Source organism: Amphiura filiformis, chromosome 8, assembly GCF_039555335.1.
Source record: "Amphiura filiformis chromosome 8, Afil_fr2py, whole genome shotgun sequence".
NCBI classification, from domain to species: Eukaryota; Metazoa; Echinodermata; class Ophiuroidea; order Amphilepidida; family Amphiuridae; genus Amphiura; species Amphiura filiformis.
The window spans coordinates 59,019,894-59,039,671 of NC_092635.1; the positions used below are offsets into that span (position 1 = coordinate 59,019,894).

A 19,778-nucleotide genomic window follows, 5' to 3' on the forward strand; every position below is an offset into this window, starting at 1 on the left:
AGTTGTGGAGAAAATCTTCAAAAGTCACCCAATTGAGCTACCAAATTGCGAGTTTGGCAACCCTGCCTTTGTTGCATAATCAAGGTGGCTTTATTAATGTTTTAATTCAACACTAGTTGTGCGTAAGTATTTAGAGCAAAGATTCAAATGATCGCAATCGATACCAGTATTGCCAAAGTATACATAGAATGATAGATACATAAATATACACACAATAGCTGCCAGACAGAGTGATGAGGATGGCTGGTGGTCTTTTCAGTTACCTTTGAAAGCTATTAAATGAATGTTGATGTAGATTTCTAAACATCACTTTTACAGCAATCAGGGTTATGGTATTTTTGCCAGTTGTGAGTTGCGAGTTCGAGTTGTGAGTTGAAATCTGTGAGTTGCGAGTTGAAATTTGCGAGTTGCCAAGGGCAGTTGCGAGTTGATTTGCACACTGAGTGTACTTCACTCCTCATTTTTCACTCGTTATGTTGATTTCATCCGCTAATGTCAAAAGGCAATTTGTCATAATTTTTGCCGTTCTCATTCACATTTTTTGCTTCTAATTTCCCAACTATTGGAGCAATTTAACTTAATACAACCAGATGGTGTTGGTGGCAGGCCTCAATGCTAGGCAAACACCATAATCCAACCATTCACCTTTAAAGTACAACATGTATGATGTTTTGGTCACCGTAGGTATATTTTTAGCTCCTTGATTCTCAGACCATCAGATCCAATGCCTACTTGATATATGAATAGCACTTCATGTGGGCAGATAGAAATAACTCATTGACTTTACAGACATAATTGACTTGCCCTACATTTATTTTCACACACAGTGATTACTTACATAACAAATACTTCAACAAGAAAAGCTAATAAGAAGAACACTCTATCCCAACAGCAAATAATACTGTTACTTTCCACAAAATTAATTTCTATGAAAAAATGCTAAATGTATAAGTTTTTAAACATAAATTTGCTTTTTCATACATCCCTCTCACAGTTGAAATCACATTTCAATCACATGATTCCCTTGACAATACATGGCAAACTTGTGGAAATAATTGTAGTAAAATGTGAATCTAATAGTTCTCATCCACAGCAGCAGATAGGTGTATCCCATCATGCTCTGCAGTACCACAGTAGAACTGCACATGCCATAGAAAGTGTACACAAAATCCCTCACTTTAACTTTCAATTACTCGCTTATATCAGGGAGTTAAGACTTTGTTTGAAAAAATATGATCTCCTTAAAGTATTGTGAAACTATCCATAGCTCTCAATATCTAAGCCGCTCTTACTTATGTTTTGTATGTATTTGCTATGGAACGAGCAGATGCATGATGGGATACTCCCTTCAGCTGCTGTGGTTCTCATCATGATGCACAAAGCTTGATTCAAACATTCAACATTGCAAGTATATTTATTTGACATGAAAACCATATCCCACAATAATATACATAAATCTGTATTAGAAAATGCATATCAAGACTAACATAGAAGATCTAAATAGATAATAAAACAAATAAACACAGAACAAACCAAAAAACAGACTTTCTTCAAATCCAAACCTAAATTGATTGGTCGAATCATGTGAACCCTATTGGGTGTGTGAACATTCAGGATATCCTTGCGTGCCCAGAAAACAGGAATGCATACGCTGAGTCACATTATACTCTATACCCAGTACCCCAGTACATTTGACCCACTCTCTAGGATGTTTCAGGAGACAGAGTAATCTTGCATGTAAGGTAAATTATTATAATCCCCCCATCATTATTAATAGATTGTGATCCCCCATCATCATTTCTTTCATAACAGAGTCATAATTATGATCTGTGGCAGTGCCAGGAATCTTTGGGGGGGGGGGCATGGGGGGCAATGTGAATTTCATGGGGGGCAAAATCAACCAATTTTGCGCAAAACTGCTGCAAAAAGTGGACATTTTTGTAATTTTGAGTTTTTATGCCCATTATCATGTCTTTCATTACATAGTCATAAAATATGAACATTCTACAAAGTGTGGGGTACATTTATGACAGCCCATCACGAGTTTAATTTGATCACCGTTTCCATCTGCACCGCAATTTTTAGACATAGAACTCATATTACAATGTATGTATCGCACCAGGTACTCAGGTAGGTTTATCACAAGAAATCCTTAGCATCTTTTTAACCAAGATTAAAAAACAATGTATCATTATTTTATTGCCATTGATTTATAATATAACTACTGGACCGTTACTATCTGGAAAGTATTGATCCGGATATGGGATCTAGACTACAAAAAATGTATGGATTTCTTAAGATCCACCACAATCTAATAAAGTGGCTAACCTAGCCAACTTTGGGTGGGGGTCTTGCAAAATAGCAAAGTCATCCTGCTGATCCACTGTAAGTATGACTTTAAATTTAGCCCATACTGCGGAATTGGGCCTTGAACATGCCTAACAAAAAGCCAGGAGATGAACTTGGTGCCCTTCCCCTTGCTCCATATGTGTACGTATGTGGGGGTGTATTTGTGGGTGCATGGGTGGGGGTGGGGTATGTGGGGATGTATGGGAAAGTGTGACGGTGCATGTATGTGGATGATGTTTCAACCACCACAGATCCTCACCAGAATCATATTATACATCAGAAGTTCAGAACTGCCCCACACCATCAGAATCCTATGTGAATGTCTCCAACCACCAACCACCCATCCTAAGGCACCAGCATTATGTCTGCTTGGTTATTATGCAAAAATATAAAACCAATATTATTAGATATCAATTCAATAAAACCATTGATTTTAACTCAGACTTGCAAAGTATTTTGCTTGCAAGAAAACCAACAATATAAATTTTCATAAAAACCCAACTGGAAAAAAAAATTGGAAACATCATTTCTTGGCTCCAGAAGTACTCACTTCCCATTTTTTTTGTCAGAGGTGTTAATAATCTTTATTTAGTAGTAGTCAAAGAAGCCAGGGTCTGTAAGAAAATTATGTCAATGTTCAGCTATGTGCAAATAAAAGGTAAATCCGAATTCAAAGCGGTAAAATGTGTTAGGACTCAAATCAAAAGATTGGCGACATATTTGCTTTTGAGCTAATATCTTATTATTGACCTGATTGTGCAATCTCGGAAGTTGTGAAGTATGCAATATAATGATGAGTGTTTGAAACATGTTCTGTCTTGAAGATCTTGAAATCAAGAACTAATCACAATTATCGCCATTGTAATAAGTACTAAAATAGCATTGTCCTGGAGGTGTGTTTTTTTTTCAAATTCCACAGATTTTTCTGAGTGAATGGAACAAAAGAAAACAATCTAAAAGGAAAATGCCCCATTCAGCAAAAACCATGCTTACAATAGAGGCTCTGTCATGAAACAGTTAGTTTTATACCAATAGCATATTAACAAAAAATCCCGGGGCAAAATATGGCCCCAAAAGATATACAGACAGTAAAATACAGTAAAAACTTGATAGTTAGCATATGTGCTTACTATCGAACGCTTTTAAAATATGCAAACATGAAGAGCCTCATCCACAAAACTGTAAAGGGCTTTGAGCAAATCATCGATACACATAGTTATATACGAACAAGTAAACTTGCAAATGTGTGTCTCAACCCCATTAGCTCAGTTGATAAAGCGCCGGACTTTGGTACAATTTCATGTTTTCAAAAGCGCTCGATAGTAAGCACATATGCTAACTATCGAGTTTTTACGGTAATGAATTTATTTCTGACAAAAAGTGTCCAAAAACTAAATTAAAGCTAGAAGACAGTTTTTCTCCACATGGCACATGCAATTAGGCTTGATGCTAACAAGTCTGTTGTTGTCATGCATGCTTGACAATCATAGTTTCCTTTTCCTGTTGAGGCAATCTTCCTAGATATGATCGTTACCAGAAGAAAGGAATCAATGTAAAATCAAACAAATATTATTCAAATTGCTCATAAGAAGTCAAATTGAGGTCTAACAGATACATCAGGGGTATTTTACCCAGGTATTTCTGTAGTTTCTCCAACTTTAGATCTTGTTTTTGGTGTCAAAATATGGGTGAATGCCATGTGAAACGGTTTGTTGCTCATTGTTTCAAAATCAAATCGGTGATAAATGAAATATCTGTAGATCAAACATTAAACTACATCAACTCCCAGACACTAGGCATACTCTTTTGATTTGAATCAGTTATTCTTAATTGTAACATTTTTGCAAGTACCCTGGATAATTTATTCAAAAGGAATGATTAAGCTAAAACTGAAAAAGTAAGTTATAGCAATAAACCTAAATGAATGTAAAATACTTCTACACAATCATTTACATAAAGTAGACTCCAGTTGCTGCCATTTATATAATTTTGACCTATATAGACGGGATTGCACGCCTCATTGCTTAGTGCTATTAATATAATCTTAAATCAAGATGAAATTATGCTATTTAAAGGTGAATAGCTACTCTTCAAGACGGTATTAAATTTTAACCTATTTATTGAACTAGCTAGGCTGGACTTAAATTGACGTCATCATATCCTAAGTCAGGCATAAATGATGACACACTGTAGTCATGGAAGTGTTGATACAGAATATGGGATTCCCCTCAACTATCTAATCTTATCTCCGGTACTTGTGTGTGCTGTGTATACATAATAAAGGCCAATCCAGACCAGGTAACCCGGTGGTATTTCTGGTATGTGGCGGAGAGAACCATATTACTTTTGACACACTTCACTGAGGAAGGCTTGCACATCTTGCCACCTTAACCCCCTGAATACTACCTGCCGATCTAACATTGCCTCTGATTGGTCAATTACATGATATCTTTACTTTAATCGCCAATCAGAATGGAGCTTTGCAAATAATTCACCCCAATTTTTTTGAGTGGTGAAATTATTCTAATAATGTTGCCGATTGGGGCAATTGATAATGAAAACTTCTTTTTAGCCAATCAGCAGGTAGTTCTCATGGGGTTAATCATGTTAGTGTGACACGAGTAGGTAAACCCTGTACACCTGGAACGTTTTGATTTCCCTAAATATTTCCTGAAATTGGTAACCAAATTCTATCATGTCTATAATCACGGAATTCTCCTTCCATTGTTAACGCTGATGAGTTACAAGCTTCGTCATTCTGGTTTCCACAAAATGTTGTACTTGTACTTATACAAACCACATAGACTAAAACAGAAAGAACAAAATAAATTCATGGGGAAACAAATAAATGGGAAACATTTTAGCTCATTTTTATGCCATGCCCATCTTCCTCAGGCAAATTATTTATTAATTATGAAAATAATTCATTTGTAAAACCAAACAAATAAGAAAATACAATTGGATCATCATCTTTTACTGGGAAATCCCCCATCTGTGATAACAAAATACAAACACTCCTCTGCCCTAAATCGACATATTTCAATAGGGAGAAGAAAAGAACCCAATTGATTTGGACACCTCCACAGGTGTCGCACCCTACAGACTACAAGTTCCAAATTTTCTTTAAAAATTCGAAAATTTCAGAATTGTACTATCATGACCATATTTGGAATCAACTATGCATTAAAATGAGTACAAACAAACCCAGTATTAGTTCAGTGGTTCTTGAGGCAGCTCTTGATATTTTGAGAAAATATCTAAAAACTTAACTTTTTACGTTGATCCGGAAGCCAGTCACCAGCATGCAGAACATTAATTTTGCACCAACCCTGATATCAAAATTCCTCATTGGTGGTCGCAATTGCCAGGCTGCATAATTCCGATCCTTCCCCCACTTCACTAACCACTTGACAATAAAAATTGATTACAAATTTAGAGAGTCAAATGAGCAAATCAATGCTCCTGAATAGGCCAGCCTTGGTGGGCATGATAGGCTTTTATTTATTCTAGTACTTATACAATTGAATACCATAAGCCAGCTCAAGTGATGGTACTTTATTCTAATTTCTTCTTTTTTCCAAACAAATAAATTGCTCTGCTTTCCATACCATCTTTAGACCACCTCATTTGTACCAAACAGATTAAAGTATTAAATATGATAATTTTCAAGACAAAAATGTATGTAATGCTGAAAATGATGGTGTCACTTTATTTGGGGTTACTGTAATAAATAGCATACACCCTTGTATACTTTGTGTGGCGATGCAAGGCAAAACTTAGCTTGTGAAATATTTTAGTCTAATAATAGATAATTACAATGTATGACTGATCGTGAGAAAAATTTGGAAAAGTTTTCCATCCATTATTTATTAATTCATTTTTAAATTGCAATTGAGACCCAAAATTGCGGAACATTCCTATTTAGTTGGATTGCAAGCTTTCTTTTCAATCTCATTTTAAAGTACCGTATTGGTCCGAGTATAGTCCCACCCGTTTTTTATGTGAACATTTTTCACAATTGGGGGGTGGGATTATACTCGAATTTCAAAAAAAAAAAAAAAAAAAATTTGAATGCATTTTGAAATCATTAATAGAGTATGACATGAAAACAAAGTATCAATTTTCATATTAAAAATACAAAATATCTTGAAAATTTTTTTTTTTTTTTTTAGGTCAACCATGAATGATCCTAGCATCTAGGTCTAGGTCCAGGGACACTCCAAAACCGAAAAAAAAAACTTTAAATTTTTTTTTTTTTTTTTTTTTTACAATTTCTGAAATTTTTCGAAAAATGGGGGGTGGGATTATACTCGAACGTGGGACTATACTCGGACGAATACGGTACTATAAAGTAGTATTACTTTTTTTCAATCTCATTTAGTAGTGCTATGGCACCAGTAATCCTCTTTCAGTCAAAAGCATAATATTGAAAATCATAAGCAATCCTAGTCATGAGACAATGTGTTACATGTGCATTCTTTTTGTTTCACAAGGAGAAAACATTTATCTGATTATGTTTTAAGTCCGATAGCAAATATACGAAGGCCTAAAGGCTTACATGTATGAAATCATCAGATGCAATGCAACATGCCAATAATTGACTTATCATGACATCATTAATACAATATCATTGTCAAATTTCAACAAAAGGAGGCAGTATAAAGCCAATATTACAAAGCAGTTGTGTCAGTTATGCTAATAGTAATACTAAATGTAGACTAATTAAGGTCGATTTAGTTTTCAATTACTGTTAATTATGATTTCATGTCAATTTAAATGTCTGTTATGTTAACCCTTTAGTTGCAAACTGGTGCTCTGCATAGTCTTCACTTCAACAGAAAAAGTCCTTTGAAATATTTTCTCAAAATAATAAAAGTGATCTCAAGAACCACTGAACCAATACTGGGCTTGATTGTACTCATTTTAATGAATTTTTCATGCTTTTTCAAATATGGTCATGAACATTTACAATAATGAAATTTTTGAATAAAAAAGTACAAACTTGTCATCTGCAGTCGACCATTATTCTTCACACACAAAATAATGTTATTTTCAGAATCAAGTAACTCATTCAAAATCATAAATGGTAAGAAATACCCATGTTACACACCACCATCAATCAATCTGAATGTTTTCCAGACCAGTCTTTGTTATTTATCAACAGTGAACTTGGACAGTCCAGTACGGTACCTCTCGAACAATTGTGAGGTCTGGGGTTCAAACCCTGTTGAGTCCTAATGCTTTTCTGTTCCTTCGATTTCTTATACGTATGTCAGGTTTCCTGAGCTCCATAAAGTTATTTACAATGGATTTAAAAAAACGGAACAAAACATACCACATAATCCAATGATTTATTTTATCTCACAAAATTTGAGATACTATACAAATGTAGGACCACAGACCAAAGACCAGCCGGCGCTTGCACACCAGAAGACTTGCTTTTAGCGAAGATAATATCAATTATTCATAAGAATCTTAAAATTGGTTGACTTTCAATTATTTTGGCAGCTTACCATAACTGATTTTTAAATTAGTCATATAGACAGTAGGCACAACCATGAAACACTGCTTTCACTTGCAAGTATTATCTGATTACGGCAATTACCTCATACTACAAGTACACGCTACGACAAGGACATTATGTCACAGTGCTAATACACGAGTTCATCATCAGATGATCCCTTAATTGAATTGAACAGACACTAATTTGCCAATTTCCATTAGTACCCCGCACCTTTTCTACTTTACATGGACACTGACCTTAAGCAAGATAGATCCATCGGATGCGTTTCATGTTTTAATTTAATATCATTTTGAATATTATTGATTTTAATTTTTATGGAAAGGTCATTTTATTGTTGTATTGTTTTTTGTTATTGCGATTTATATTATGATACTACAATGATAGTACACAAATTCAGACAAAACATATAAAAAGTTTCCGAGGTCATCTTTTTTCTTTTAGAATAGAAAAAAGATTACCAAATCATAATAAAAATCAATATAATAATATTTCCTTGTGTCACATATTTTTTACAGCAGATGATGGCCAGAATGAAGTATTGATGCTATAGTGTCAAAAATTAATAATTTGTCTGGTTATGGGCATGGTGGGGGAGGGGAGGGGGAATTAAGCACCAGGGAATATTATATAAAGAAATGAACGGCTGTTTCTGAAGGTCTTTTAAACCATTTACCATTAGATTCTACCTGCAAAATAGGTCTGAATAATTATACACAGGTAATTCTGTCCTCTCAAGTAAAAAGGCAGTATAAGCTTTGCCAATTACCATCAAATACTTTTCCTACATCCTTTTACTGTGACAGCATGTGGATACAAGACCTCTTCTGCATTGAGGCTGGCCTTCCCTCTTAAAGGGAATTTTTATTACTTCGTGAGCAGACTGGTTCAAAAACATTTGTCTCCTTAGTAAGAAGACAGTTTCTGATTTGCCAATTACCACCAGATACAGCCTTTTACTTTGACCTTGACAGCAGGTGGATTCAGAAATGTACCTCCCAAATATAAGTGCTGTATCTACTATGCAGTCTTATGTTGTTTACTTGAAGATGTATACTGTATTTTTATTTTGTGAGCAGATCAGATAAAAAGGCAGTAAATTTTTTAATGTACCCGCAGATTGATTCACAAAAGCACCTACTTCTCAACTCAAAAGACACAAAGTACATGTACCTGTTTTGTAATTTGCTCACAAATGCAGCATTGACTTGCACTAGGATCCACAATATGCTCATCTATCAAGGCACAGTTGTTTAACCCCAATACATTTGTACATTCATTGAATGACCTTTAAAAATTTGGGTATGAAAACTCATACTCTACAACTTGAGGTCAAATTTTCCAGTATGATTGTTTAATTGAGGTTATTGAACTATGCATTTGGGATGAGTTCATTATGGTCCATAGTGTTGGGAAGACGTAATTACTGCTGCAAAAGTTGCTTCCATCCCCTCATCAAACCAAGAGATGTTTCTCTACTTTACTTGATGTTTGATTCCACTGCGACATAATATAAGCCAAGTCGCAAACGTAAATTACCCTATTTGGTGAGTATTTTATTTCAAACCCTAAACGATCCTCTAGATTAGAGTTGGTCATCCTGGTAATATTGCCATGCTTCATATCTGTTGTGGTAAGCAACCATGCTTCGTATTACTCTTGCCAGTACACATCCTATGTACTTTGGATGGCATGGTCACTAATAACATGATAATTGATATCAATTAGAACATCTTCCTGATTTAAACCAACCCCTCCACAGTGTCACGTCATAATGTCCATGGTTATTTGAAGACCTTCATGGTTCTTGGCACTTGATGTAAAGGTCCCTGAGTAGGAGGAGTGCAAGGGGAAATGTTGGGAGAACAACTTGATTTCTGATCCATGTATAAATTATTGAAAGGCTCAAATAGCCTAGAATTCATTTAGTAATCCACAAGCACAAGAAGTAGTAGGATACTTGTCTGGGACAGTCCATTAGTCCAAATGGCCATTAGTCAAAACGCCAATGGTTCAAGATATGATTAGGGCATTCATTTTAAGGTTAGTTAGGGTTAACATAGAGCTAGGGTTGGTGTAAGAGATAGGGTTAGGTTAGGGTTAGAGTCAGACTCTAGGTCAGAGTTAGGATTAGAGTCAAGATTAGGTTTAGGATTAGAGTTTATGATTAGAGGTTAGGTTATATAGTAGGGTTAGGGTCAAGTTTAGGGTTAGGGTAAGGATTAGGGTTTACTTTTATTGGATTTTCGAACTAATGATCCTGCAGACTATCGACTGGTAATCAACCACTCATCTTTCCAATCTTCTGTTTCTGCATGACAATTATCTCTCTAGGTTCTTCCTTAGCAATTTGCAAAATTGTTCCTTAGCAATTTGCAAAATTGCTAAGGTCTGTTTCTGTCAAGTTCTTTCTTTCTTTCTTTCTTTCTTTCTTTCTTTCTGTCAATCTTATAATGAGCCACCGTAGCCATATGCGTTGAGCCATGTTGACCATAGTTGGTCATTAGGACCATTGGGTGGGGGGACAAATGAAACATGATCAACTTCAGGTCAAAGGTCATCCACTTCCTGTCAATGGCAAAAAACGTGATTTCACTAAAAATGCTACTTCTTCCACAAATTATACAGCACGATGATGGCACTTGGGTACATGCATCAGCTATACCCAGTGTCTAAAAGTTATTGTCCAGAATTGGGGTCAAAGGTCATTAAGAAGATACTTTCGGTATATGACCAAATACCCTAAAATGCTACTGCTGTCGCAAATATATATGGTACAACAATGTTACTTGGTCATCAGGACCAATAGCTGGTGGCACAAATGTCACGTGACCAACTCAAGGTCAAAGGTTATGGAAAGGTCATTATGGTCGAAAATGTTATTTCCTGTTATTTTTACTAAAACTGCTACTCCTTACACGCATTACACAGCAAGATGATGTCACTTGACACATGCATTAGCCTTGAGGTCAAAGGTCATACGAAGGTCATTATGGCTGATGTGATTTTCTGTTCTGTTACTAAAGTCATTCCACAAATTATAATATAGCATGATAACATTACACATTGTATTCATCCATTGGGGTCCAAGGTCATTGGGGTCAAAGGTCATGCAGATATTACTTCCGGTATGTAGAAAAATACCTTAGGAAGTCGCACTCTAATAGCGCATGACCAAAGTTGCACAGAAATATTTACATGAATATTGAATAATTTTTGGTTAACAAAATGATTTCACAACTATGGAAAATAATTATGTAATATAATTAATAATTATAAGGCCAAATAAAAAAATAAACATGTTTCACGTACCCTCCCACTTCCTTTTTTGAGGTTTCTTCAATTATATATTTATTCTATATATCTAGGAAGCAGAAATATTTCTATAGCCTTGCTAATATACAAGAAACACTTTTTGAAGGTTTTATGAAAATTAGAGGTGCCGCCTATATCCTCAGAACAAAAATAAAAAGAGGCCTCCTCCTTTTCCAGGCATTATTGTGTATGCTAAAACAGCTCAAATTATGGGTATTCACACCGATTTTGCCATGAAAATATAAAATAAAAAGCCCCTCTTCCTCCTTTTTACAAAAACCCGGACTTGAAACATGTTTTTTATTTTACTTGGCCTAATTATATGACACTACAAACTTCTGTTGTAGTTATACATGTATATTCCAATGAATTACACCAAACTGCTGGACCTTTTGAACTCACATATGCTATAGGTGAGCTAACAAATTAACCTTGCTCCCATTGTCCCTATGGTCAATTTCAAATTACACTTACAGTGCATTTCAAAAAAGACCTCTCAGTAAAATCAGCATATTATACTACTGCTGGCTGTTTATGCCTTAATACATGCATGCATGCTAGATAGCTGGGCTAATTAGCCATAGGCCTAGTTAATTAGCTATTGCTAAGGTCGCGTATATGTGTATGCGCAATTTAGCTCTAGTTTCTGTTGTATTTGAAACAAGTTTGGACCATTGTCAAACCACAGGGCGAATAAAGTGTGTTTAAAAACATACATGTGACTCCTCGCCACAACTGAGCCCGGATGTCGCCAGTGCCACTATTGAGATATGCTCCATCGAACTTAACAATAAACAATAGGAAACAAAGGATTTATTGACTGTTTTATTGATTTTTCACTACTTAATGTCAAGTACTATAGACATGATATACATCATTTTAAAGCTAATTTAAAGCAGAATATTTTGGTTGAATATCTCAAAAATGATGATTGGCGACTTCCGGGCTCAGTTGTGACGAGGAGTCACATATATACAAATGGCACCTTAGTCATTGTGGTCAATTACAAAAATAGAAATTCTGAAAAATATCAAGAAACTGATTTCCGATACACCTTAATGGTAAACCTCCAAATTCACCGCACATTTTCTGACAAATATATGCGGGTGGGCCAGGTGCAAGAGTCTGCAATGAAGATTATGCAAGTTTCTTGAACCTTAGACAACAAAACCTTGACATCTTCAACCAAGAAGAAGTCATCAATTGACATATTTCCTGCAAAAACATTATCAAAATTGGCAAATCTCCAAATTACCCATATATCCAAATTCCTAAAACAATATTTAGGCTAAAAACTTCAGTACTTCTCAAAACCAAAATAGTAATTTGCAGCTAGCCTTCACTCTTGAAAGACAAGCCGGGACAAACGGAAGCCAAGCTCTCGGCACAATTGATGAAACGCAATCAATTTCCTCTCCCTTCCCTACGTCATTTGAGCACAGGTCTTCACCACATGCAGTGTAATCTAAGATAACATTTTGTAACATTTTGACTATTTTTTCCTTCTTTTCCCAAGACAATTACGCTAGCAATGTTTAATATAGTGCACATCTTTCTATGACAAAAAGCTTCTTTTTTTTGAGGAGGCTTAGAAGAGAAAAACAAAATATTTAGGGGCCTACAGTGTATGGACTGGAGTCTAACTTTGCTTACTTGTTTGATTCATTGCTAACTTGTTTGTTTGTTTGTTTTCCTTTATAATACATACATTCTAGTATGATATTCTCTCCCAATATTGGGCTATTTCAGTTAAAATCCATACACCCCAATGGACGACATCAGTAATCTCTCACACAGCGGGTGTAGATTTCAAATGGAGTCACCCATTAAGGTTACTCCATTTGAAATTCATACTCCATGTCTGGGAGATTTAAGAGGTTATGCCTTCCATAGGGCTGTGGCATTCAACTGGAATAGCCTTCTGCCTTGACAAACCAATTTACAGAAAACCTTTCAGTTTTGGTGGAATGATCATGAAACCAAGAATCCTACGGCCTAGAATCATAATTTTTTGGAAAGTGCCTGGGATGTCCGTCCACAGGGCCTGTCTTTTGAAAATAAGGTTTATGATAATAGAATGCTCTTCTGATGTCTTCAGGAGGAGCTTTAGAAGAGCTGTGACCAATAACGTGTAAAGACTTAAACAAGTCATCAAGAGCTAAGGGCGATTGTTTGTGCTTCTCTTAAAAGGCAGTCCCTGCATCCACCTTTTCACTCTGAGTCTGAGTCTATAACCTCTCAGCATTCTCCTCAAGACAAGTCAAACTGAATTATTAAGTTGTAACATTTCATTTTCATAATTTGGATACACAATGACCACCTCAAGTGCACCCCATACATCCAATAACAACACACAAACTAACACACCTAGCACCATGTAATCTGACCAATATTATTTCACCTCATAAGGACACTGGGATGGGAGTTAGCCACTGCAGGCCATTATGTATTTCCTTTACCATGTTTACAGCTTTACAGATCTAATAACTTTCTAGTAGGTCAGACACAAAGCAAATCCTGAAATGCCAACTAGTTCTCAGGATGGGGTCATTGTAGTCCCAGCAGCAAAAGAATGGTCAGTCTGCAAGATGACCAGGTGAGACTTGGGCACTAGGACAAAACGCAGACAGAAATACCGGGCAGAAATAATATGAAAACACGCACTATATACTGGCATCTGTATGAAGATCACTTAGCGTGTATCGATATCACCGTAAAATTTAATTAACATTATCTACACAAAACATGGTGTTTTAGCTGTTTAGTATACTGATGATATCTTCAAAATGAAATTACAATCTCACATTATGGAGAAAATCCAAGAAGCATGGTGGTGAAGTCAAGGTCACCCCCACGCTTGCACTTCTAGGTTAATAATTTCATTAACGGAAGAAGACTAAGGAGATGCATGGTCATACTCGGTATGGAATGTTTTTAACTTCGTGTGCTATGCCGTTACCTGACCAGCTTTCCCTATTTGGCTGCTACGCACTAGGATCTGAAACACTCTCATCTCTACTTACAGAGGTCTTTAACCTCTACATGTTTGTACATGCATAGAATGACCTTTGAAGGTGTTAGGTACAAAAACTCATACTCCACAACTAGAGGTCAATTTTTTAGCTATCAATGTTGAATGTATCATAATAAACTCTGCCATTGGGGATGAGATGATTTGAGCTTCAAAAGTGATGGGTATGCATGCCGTGATGGCTGGTTGGCAGCAAGGCTGTTACAGCTTGCTTTGCCTTCATGCCTCAGCCTTCTGACCGGAATTACGTTTTGATTATCTTACTTAGTATAACTATAAACCTTACTTAAGTCAAGGCAGTAACCTGTATAAAATCTTAAGGGGTACTACACCCCTCGATAAATTTGTGTCTATTTTTGCATTTTTCTCAAAAACTAATAATATAGTGGGAACAAAAGTTACATATATTATAGGGGCAAGGAATCCAATTACTACACTGGAATTTCAGTGACACAAGACAAGCGGTTTGTTATTTATGATCAGATATAAGGTACCGCTAGGACGTACCTCGTTTCCTATCATATACACTGAACCGCTTGTCTTAAGTCACTGAAATTTCAGTGTAGTAATTGGATTACTTGCCCCAATAATATACATAACTTTTGTTACCAGTGTGTAATTATTTTTTGAGAAAAATGCAAAAATAGTCACAAATTTACCACATGGGTGTAGTACCCCCTTAATGTATGCAAGTTGGCAAACTAAATTTACTATACATGTACAACCATGGACTGTAGAACACAACTTGTGTTATAATTTTAAAACAGAAGCTCTTAGATTTATCAAAATAGGATGACAGATCATTGAGAACATTTTCCAAGTGAAATATAGGTCTACAATGTACATACATTATTGTCATGTGTTTTTTGCGCACAGCACAGACAACTTTTATATCATATGGCCTACTCCCAAAATATCTCATGAATGATTCCCCCTCCCCAGTGTGAACCCTCTAGGGTTAAATTTGGATGCAAAATGTACTACATGCCATAGGCCTATATTTTCAAAGTTTGAAGTAATTTTTTATTTAAAACAAAATGACAAGAATCAGTTGTGTGCAGCTGGGCTTGCAGCCTTGCACATATTAATTCAGACTTACTGGACCCCTCCTTCACTGATTTTAACCCCCTGAGCACTACCTGCCCATGTAACATTGAATGCCTCTGATTGGTCAATTACATGATATTTTCACTTTAACCACCAATTAGAATGGAGCTTTGCAAATAATTTACCCCAATTTTTTGGTGTGGTGAAATTATTCTGACAATGTTGCTGATTGAGCAAATTGATAATGAAAACTTCTTTTTGACCAATCGGCAGGTAGTTCTTATGGGGTTATGGAAAACCCGTACTGAGTGTCTTTTTATAGACATTATGGATTCAGGAAACTAAAGTTGCATTAATCTAGACAGTGTATCAGGATGTACCCATGATCTGTACAATATATGAATGCTAATTATATTTGACAAAAAGAGGAAAAGGGAGCATTAAACCTGATTTGAAGAATTAGGTCATAAAAATTATATTATGAGCAAAAATTGTTTTCAAGGTTCACATGAAGGATCTGCATTGACTCCATAATGTTACAGTGCAGTAGGCCTATATAATTACTGTTACTGTGTAGGCCTATAAAATGCTGTCTGATATCTTTCTTGTACACTACAGATCTTGTTTTGCTTCTAAAAAAAAAAAAAAAAGGGATAATTTTTCATTCCAGGTTCTTTGTATACATTTTTTAACTTTAGGGATAAATGTTATAGAAATTTAAAATTTATATAATGTAAATTACATATATAATAAGTTTCTTTCTCTTGAATAGGCATATACTGTAGATTTTCAATTCAGGTCTTTTGAAGAAAGATGTGCATTGCATAGTAACTTTGGAAAGGGGCTTGAAGTTTTTTGGGAAAAAAATTGCCCACTATCACTAGACAAAAACAAAAATAATTACCCCGCTATCACTTTTTATTTTAACTTGACCACCAATGCATCAACATTGTAAAAAACACACCTGGCAAATATTCTTTTTACACGTAGCATAAAAAAAACAATCAGCATTAAAAAAAACCTTCTTCAACCTCAACTTCCAGCACCCCCCCCCCCAAATGGTGGCAAATAAGGTATTTAAAATCTATGGTACATATGTATAACATAGGCAGTGTTCAATTGAGGGAAAAAAATGGTTATCCCACAGACAACCAGATTACAATTTATGGTTGTCCGTCTAAGTTTTTGGTTGTCCGTAGGCCTACAAAGGTGACTTTTGGCTACAGATTTATGGTTGTCCGGCGACTTTTTCAGTTGTCCCGGGCGAACGGACAACCAAAATTTCGAACGCTGAACATAGGTCTTAAGTCAGAAATATTCATGATCAAATTATATCATCATACTACATCAAATCATATTATAAGGCAAAAAAAAAAAGGTTTGTCTCAAAGCTCACAAGCGGTTTGAAATCAAATGCGAAATGCAATTTTTTTTTTTTTCCTGACTTGGTATTTTTATGGTATTTTGAGAAAAAAATCTGATTTTCACTGAATTTTCCCGGAAAAATTAATTGAATTTTTTTTTTTTTTTAAACATTTCTTTTTTTTCAAATTGCGCAATTTTACAAATGCTCGTGCAAGCTTTGAAACAAACCATTTTTTTTTGCCTTTATAGCTATTCTGAGTTTGTACTGACAGATCTATAAGATTCAAATTCCCTAAAAATGTACATCATGAAACTGTTACAGATTAGCAGCGCAATTTAAAGATACAAATGTGCAACCAGCTGACAGTAACAAGGTAATTAGTAATAAGACAAATGACCTGTGAAAAGTACATTTCATTCAAGGATATGAGTAAAAGAAACTAGGTAAGAACTGTCCTGGATTATTCTTTAATTATTCATTATGTAATAAAGTGTTCAATGCAAGAATTACTTGGTGAAGATGAGTGACTGATTTTCAGTCTTTTTTTAGGTCATTCCTTTTTGCCAGTTGTTTGTGATTTAAAAGCTAAATTTATGTCACAATTTAACAATTGTCAGATATGTGGAACATTGTTATCACATAATTCATAGCAGGGCCATGCTAGACTTAAGTTTATGTTTTACATAATTTTGTGTTATCAATATCAAGTCATATAATGTATTAGGGTCACCGGTATGTTTTGGACTTTTAGTGACTTCAGGAATTTTGTGTTTACAGAATTAAATTTTGTGCTAACGAGCTGTGGTACTGTGGACAGAACTTTCCAAATATGTGAACAGGAGGCCTGGAAAAAATAGGCACAAATTAGCGATCCTTGTTTGAGAAATTTGGTCATTTGGAGGGAAATTTTACTCTTCTGGATAAAGAAATACATAAGAAATGGTGGGAAATCCTGCTAAATTGGAGGGAAATTTGTCTCTCTTGCTGTCTCTCTTTTCCAGTGCGGCGGCGAATGAAAGGTGAATTTGGTTTGTTACCAAATAGAGAAATTGTTTATAAATATAATACAAATATAAATAAATGCTTTTCAATACTAAATAGGCATGCCGCTATGTAAAACATGGGTCCATCAAGAAAGGTTGTCAAATTATTCGAAAACATTCTTATTTTATATTGCATGTTTTGTCAACATTTTCCAGAATAAAGGTGGCTACATGTATATATTCAATTGGCAGCCTCACCACAGATTTCCTTGTTTTCACTATCAAAACTGTTCAAGATTTTAAAAGATTAGTGTCAGGCCCGTACCCAGGAATTTTTGGGGAGGGGGCTGATTTTGAAAAAGGGGCGGATTTTGAAAAAGTGGATTTTTTTTTCTTCAAAATTTGGATCTTTTTTGAACAAAAAGGGCTAAAAACCTATATTTTTTTTTGCTCACTACGCTAACAAATGGGTTTTGGGGGTCAAAAAGGGGTCCTTTTTTGCCATTTGGTGGGCATCTAGATCTGCCCCTCACCCACTGGTATGTAGAATGCAATGTTACATCATCAATGCAAAAGAATTCCATGGACATCAGAAACTGAAACACCAGATTAATGGCTCAGATGATGGATCTAAATTTTACACTCTCCTCTAACATTAAAAACCTCACTCACGGATGGCCATCTTTTCCATGACACCATGTTTTTCAGCTTTCGTCATCAAAACTTACCTTTCTGAGCCGTTCTCCTTATTTTCCTTTTTACAGTACTATCAGATATATCCGGGTTTCCCACAATACTATATGTTCCGGTGTCTTCATTTTTCTCTTCTAAATACAGTACATATGGAGTACCCTCTACCAAATCCGTGTTCTCCCAAAAACAAGGTTCTTCTGTTCCGAAATCAGACACTTCTATGAATTCCTGGTCTCCTATGTCTCCTTTCAAAGTTTTGGTGACAGTTGCTAGAATATTCAGACTTTGTACACTTGTTATTGCTTCCACAATAATATCAGCTCTGTATGCTTTTAATTCTGTTGTTTCTGGTACCGGTGGTGTACACGCTCTACTGAGCCCCACCAGTACCCACATACCGTACACCAATATTGGTGTTAGTACTTTTAACGTTCTCATTATGACAGCAGGTATAACACTACTCACGTAAATCCACGTAAAATTCAACACGATCTACAATATTCTCTGTTCCACAATTGATCCAAGAAGTATATAATCAAGAAATTCTCTGGTCCATAAAAGTGAAGTTACTACACAGTGTACAAAAAAAGTATGATCTCACATAGTGTAAGCTTACGCTAATCAACATGTGTGTGGTCGTCAGTGATCATTCACCAAATACACACGGCGAACCGATGAATGGAAAATAAGGAAACACCTCTTAGCCTACGTCATCATGTAATGGCAGTTACTGTATAATTAAAATGCGTAGGGTAATCCACGCGTAGTGTGTGTTGCATTGAAAGATCTACGCTATGTTGGTTAGTACGGTGTTTCTATTATATATATTTTTTTGCCAATTCCCGAAATTACACACTCGTTCTAAAATAGAAATGAGCAAGCAGGGTTTATATATTAAAATATAATTATACTGTATTGCAGGCATCGGCAGTAGTCAGCAAAATATCAAATTAAGCAGATTGTTTGGTAAATTAAGCTGACTATTTTGGTATACTTTACCGCCACCATCACATGCCTCCTCCTCCTCCTCCTCATCATCATCATCATCGTCGTCGTCGTCGTCGTCATCATCATCATCATCATCATCATCATCATCATCATCATCATCATCATCATCATCATCATCATCATCATCATCATCATCATCATCATCATCATCATCATCATCATGCATAATTCCCCATTCATTTATCATCACAACCATTGTCATGACATTATCCCTCATCCTCACGGTCATCCATTATCACCATCATCACGGTCACCATCATCACCATCACGATCGTTTCAGTGCCATCGTCCTCATCAACAATCATCATCATCATCATCATAATCATCGTCGTCGTCGTCGTCATCATCCCAGTCACTGTCATCTTCATCATCAATCAACATGCATCATCTTCACCATCATCATTATCATCACCAATATCACCATGCGCTGTCTTCATCATCGCCATCACCATCATTTATCATCAT

General features: G+C 35.6%; 1 protein-coding gene across 7 annotated transcripts in view; it reads right to left on the reverse strand.

Annotated features, from left to right (window-relative positions):
• The window catches only part of LOC140159295 (uncharacterized), a 279,856-nt gene extending 260,908 nt beyond the window's left edge, over nucleotides 1-18,948 (reverse strand). For all 7 annotated transcript variants that reach the window (XM_072182712.1, XM_072182718.1, XM_072182716.1 and 4 more), the window contains exon 1: nucleotides 18,341-18,948. In XM_072182712.1, coding sequence (XP_072038813.1) covers nucleotides 18,341-18,743 — 403 coding nt within the window. In that variant the 5' untranslated portion in view covers nucleotides 18,744-18,948. The remainder of the gene's footprint in view (nucleotides 1-18,340) is intronic.
• Nucleotides 18,949-19,778: the final 830 nt, after the last annotated feature.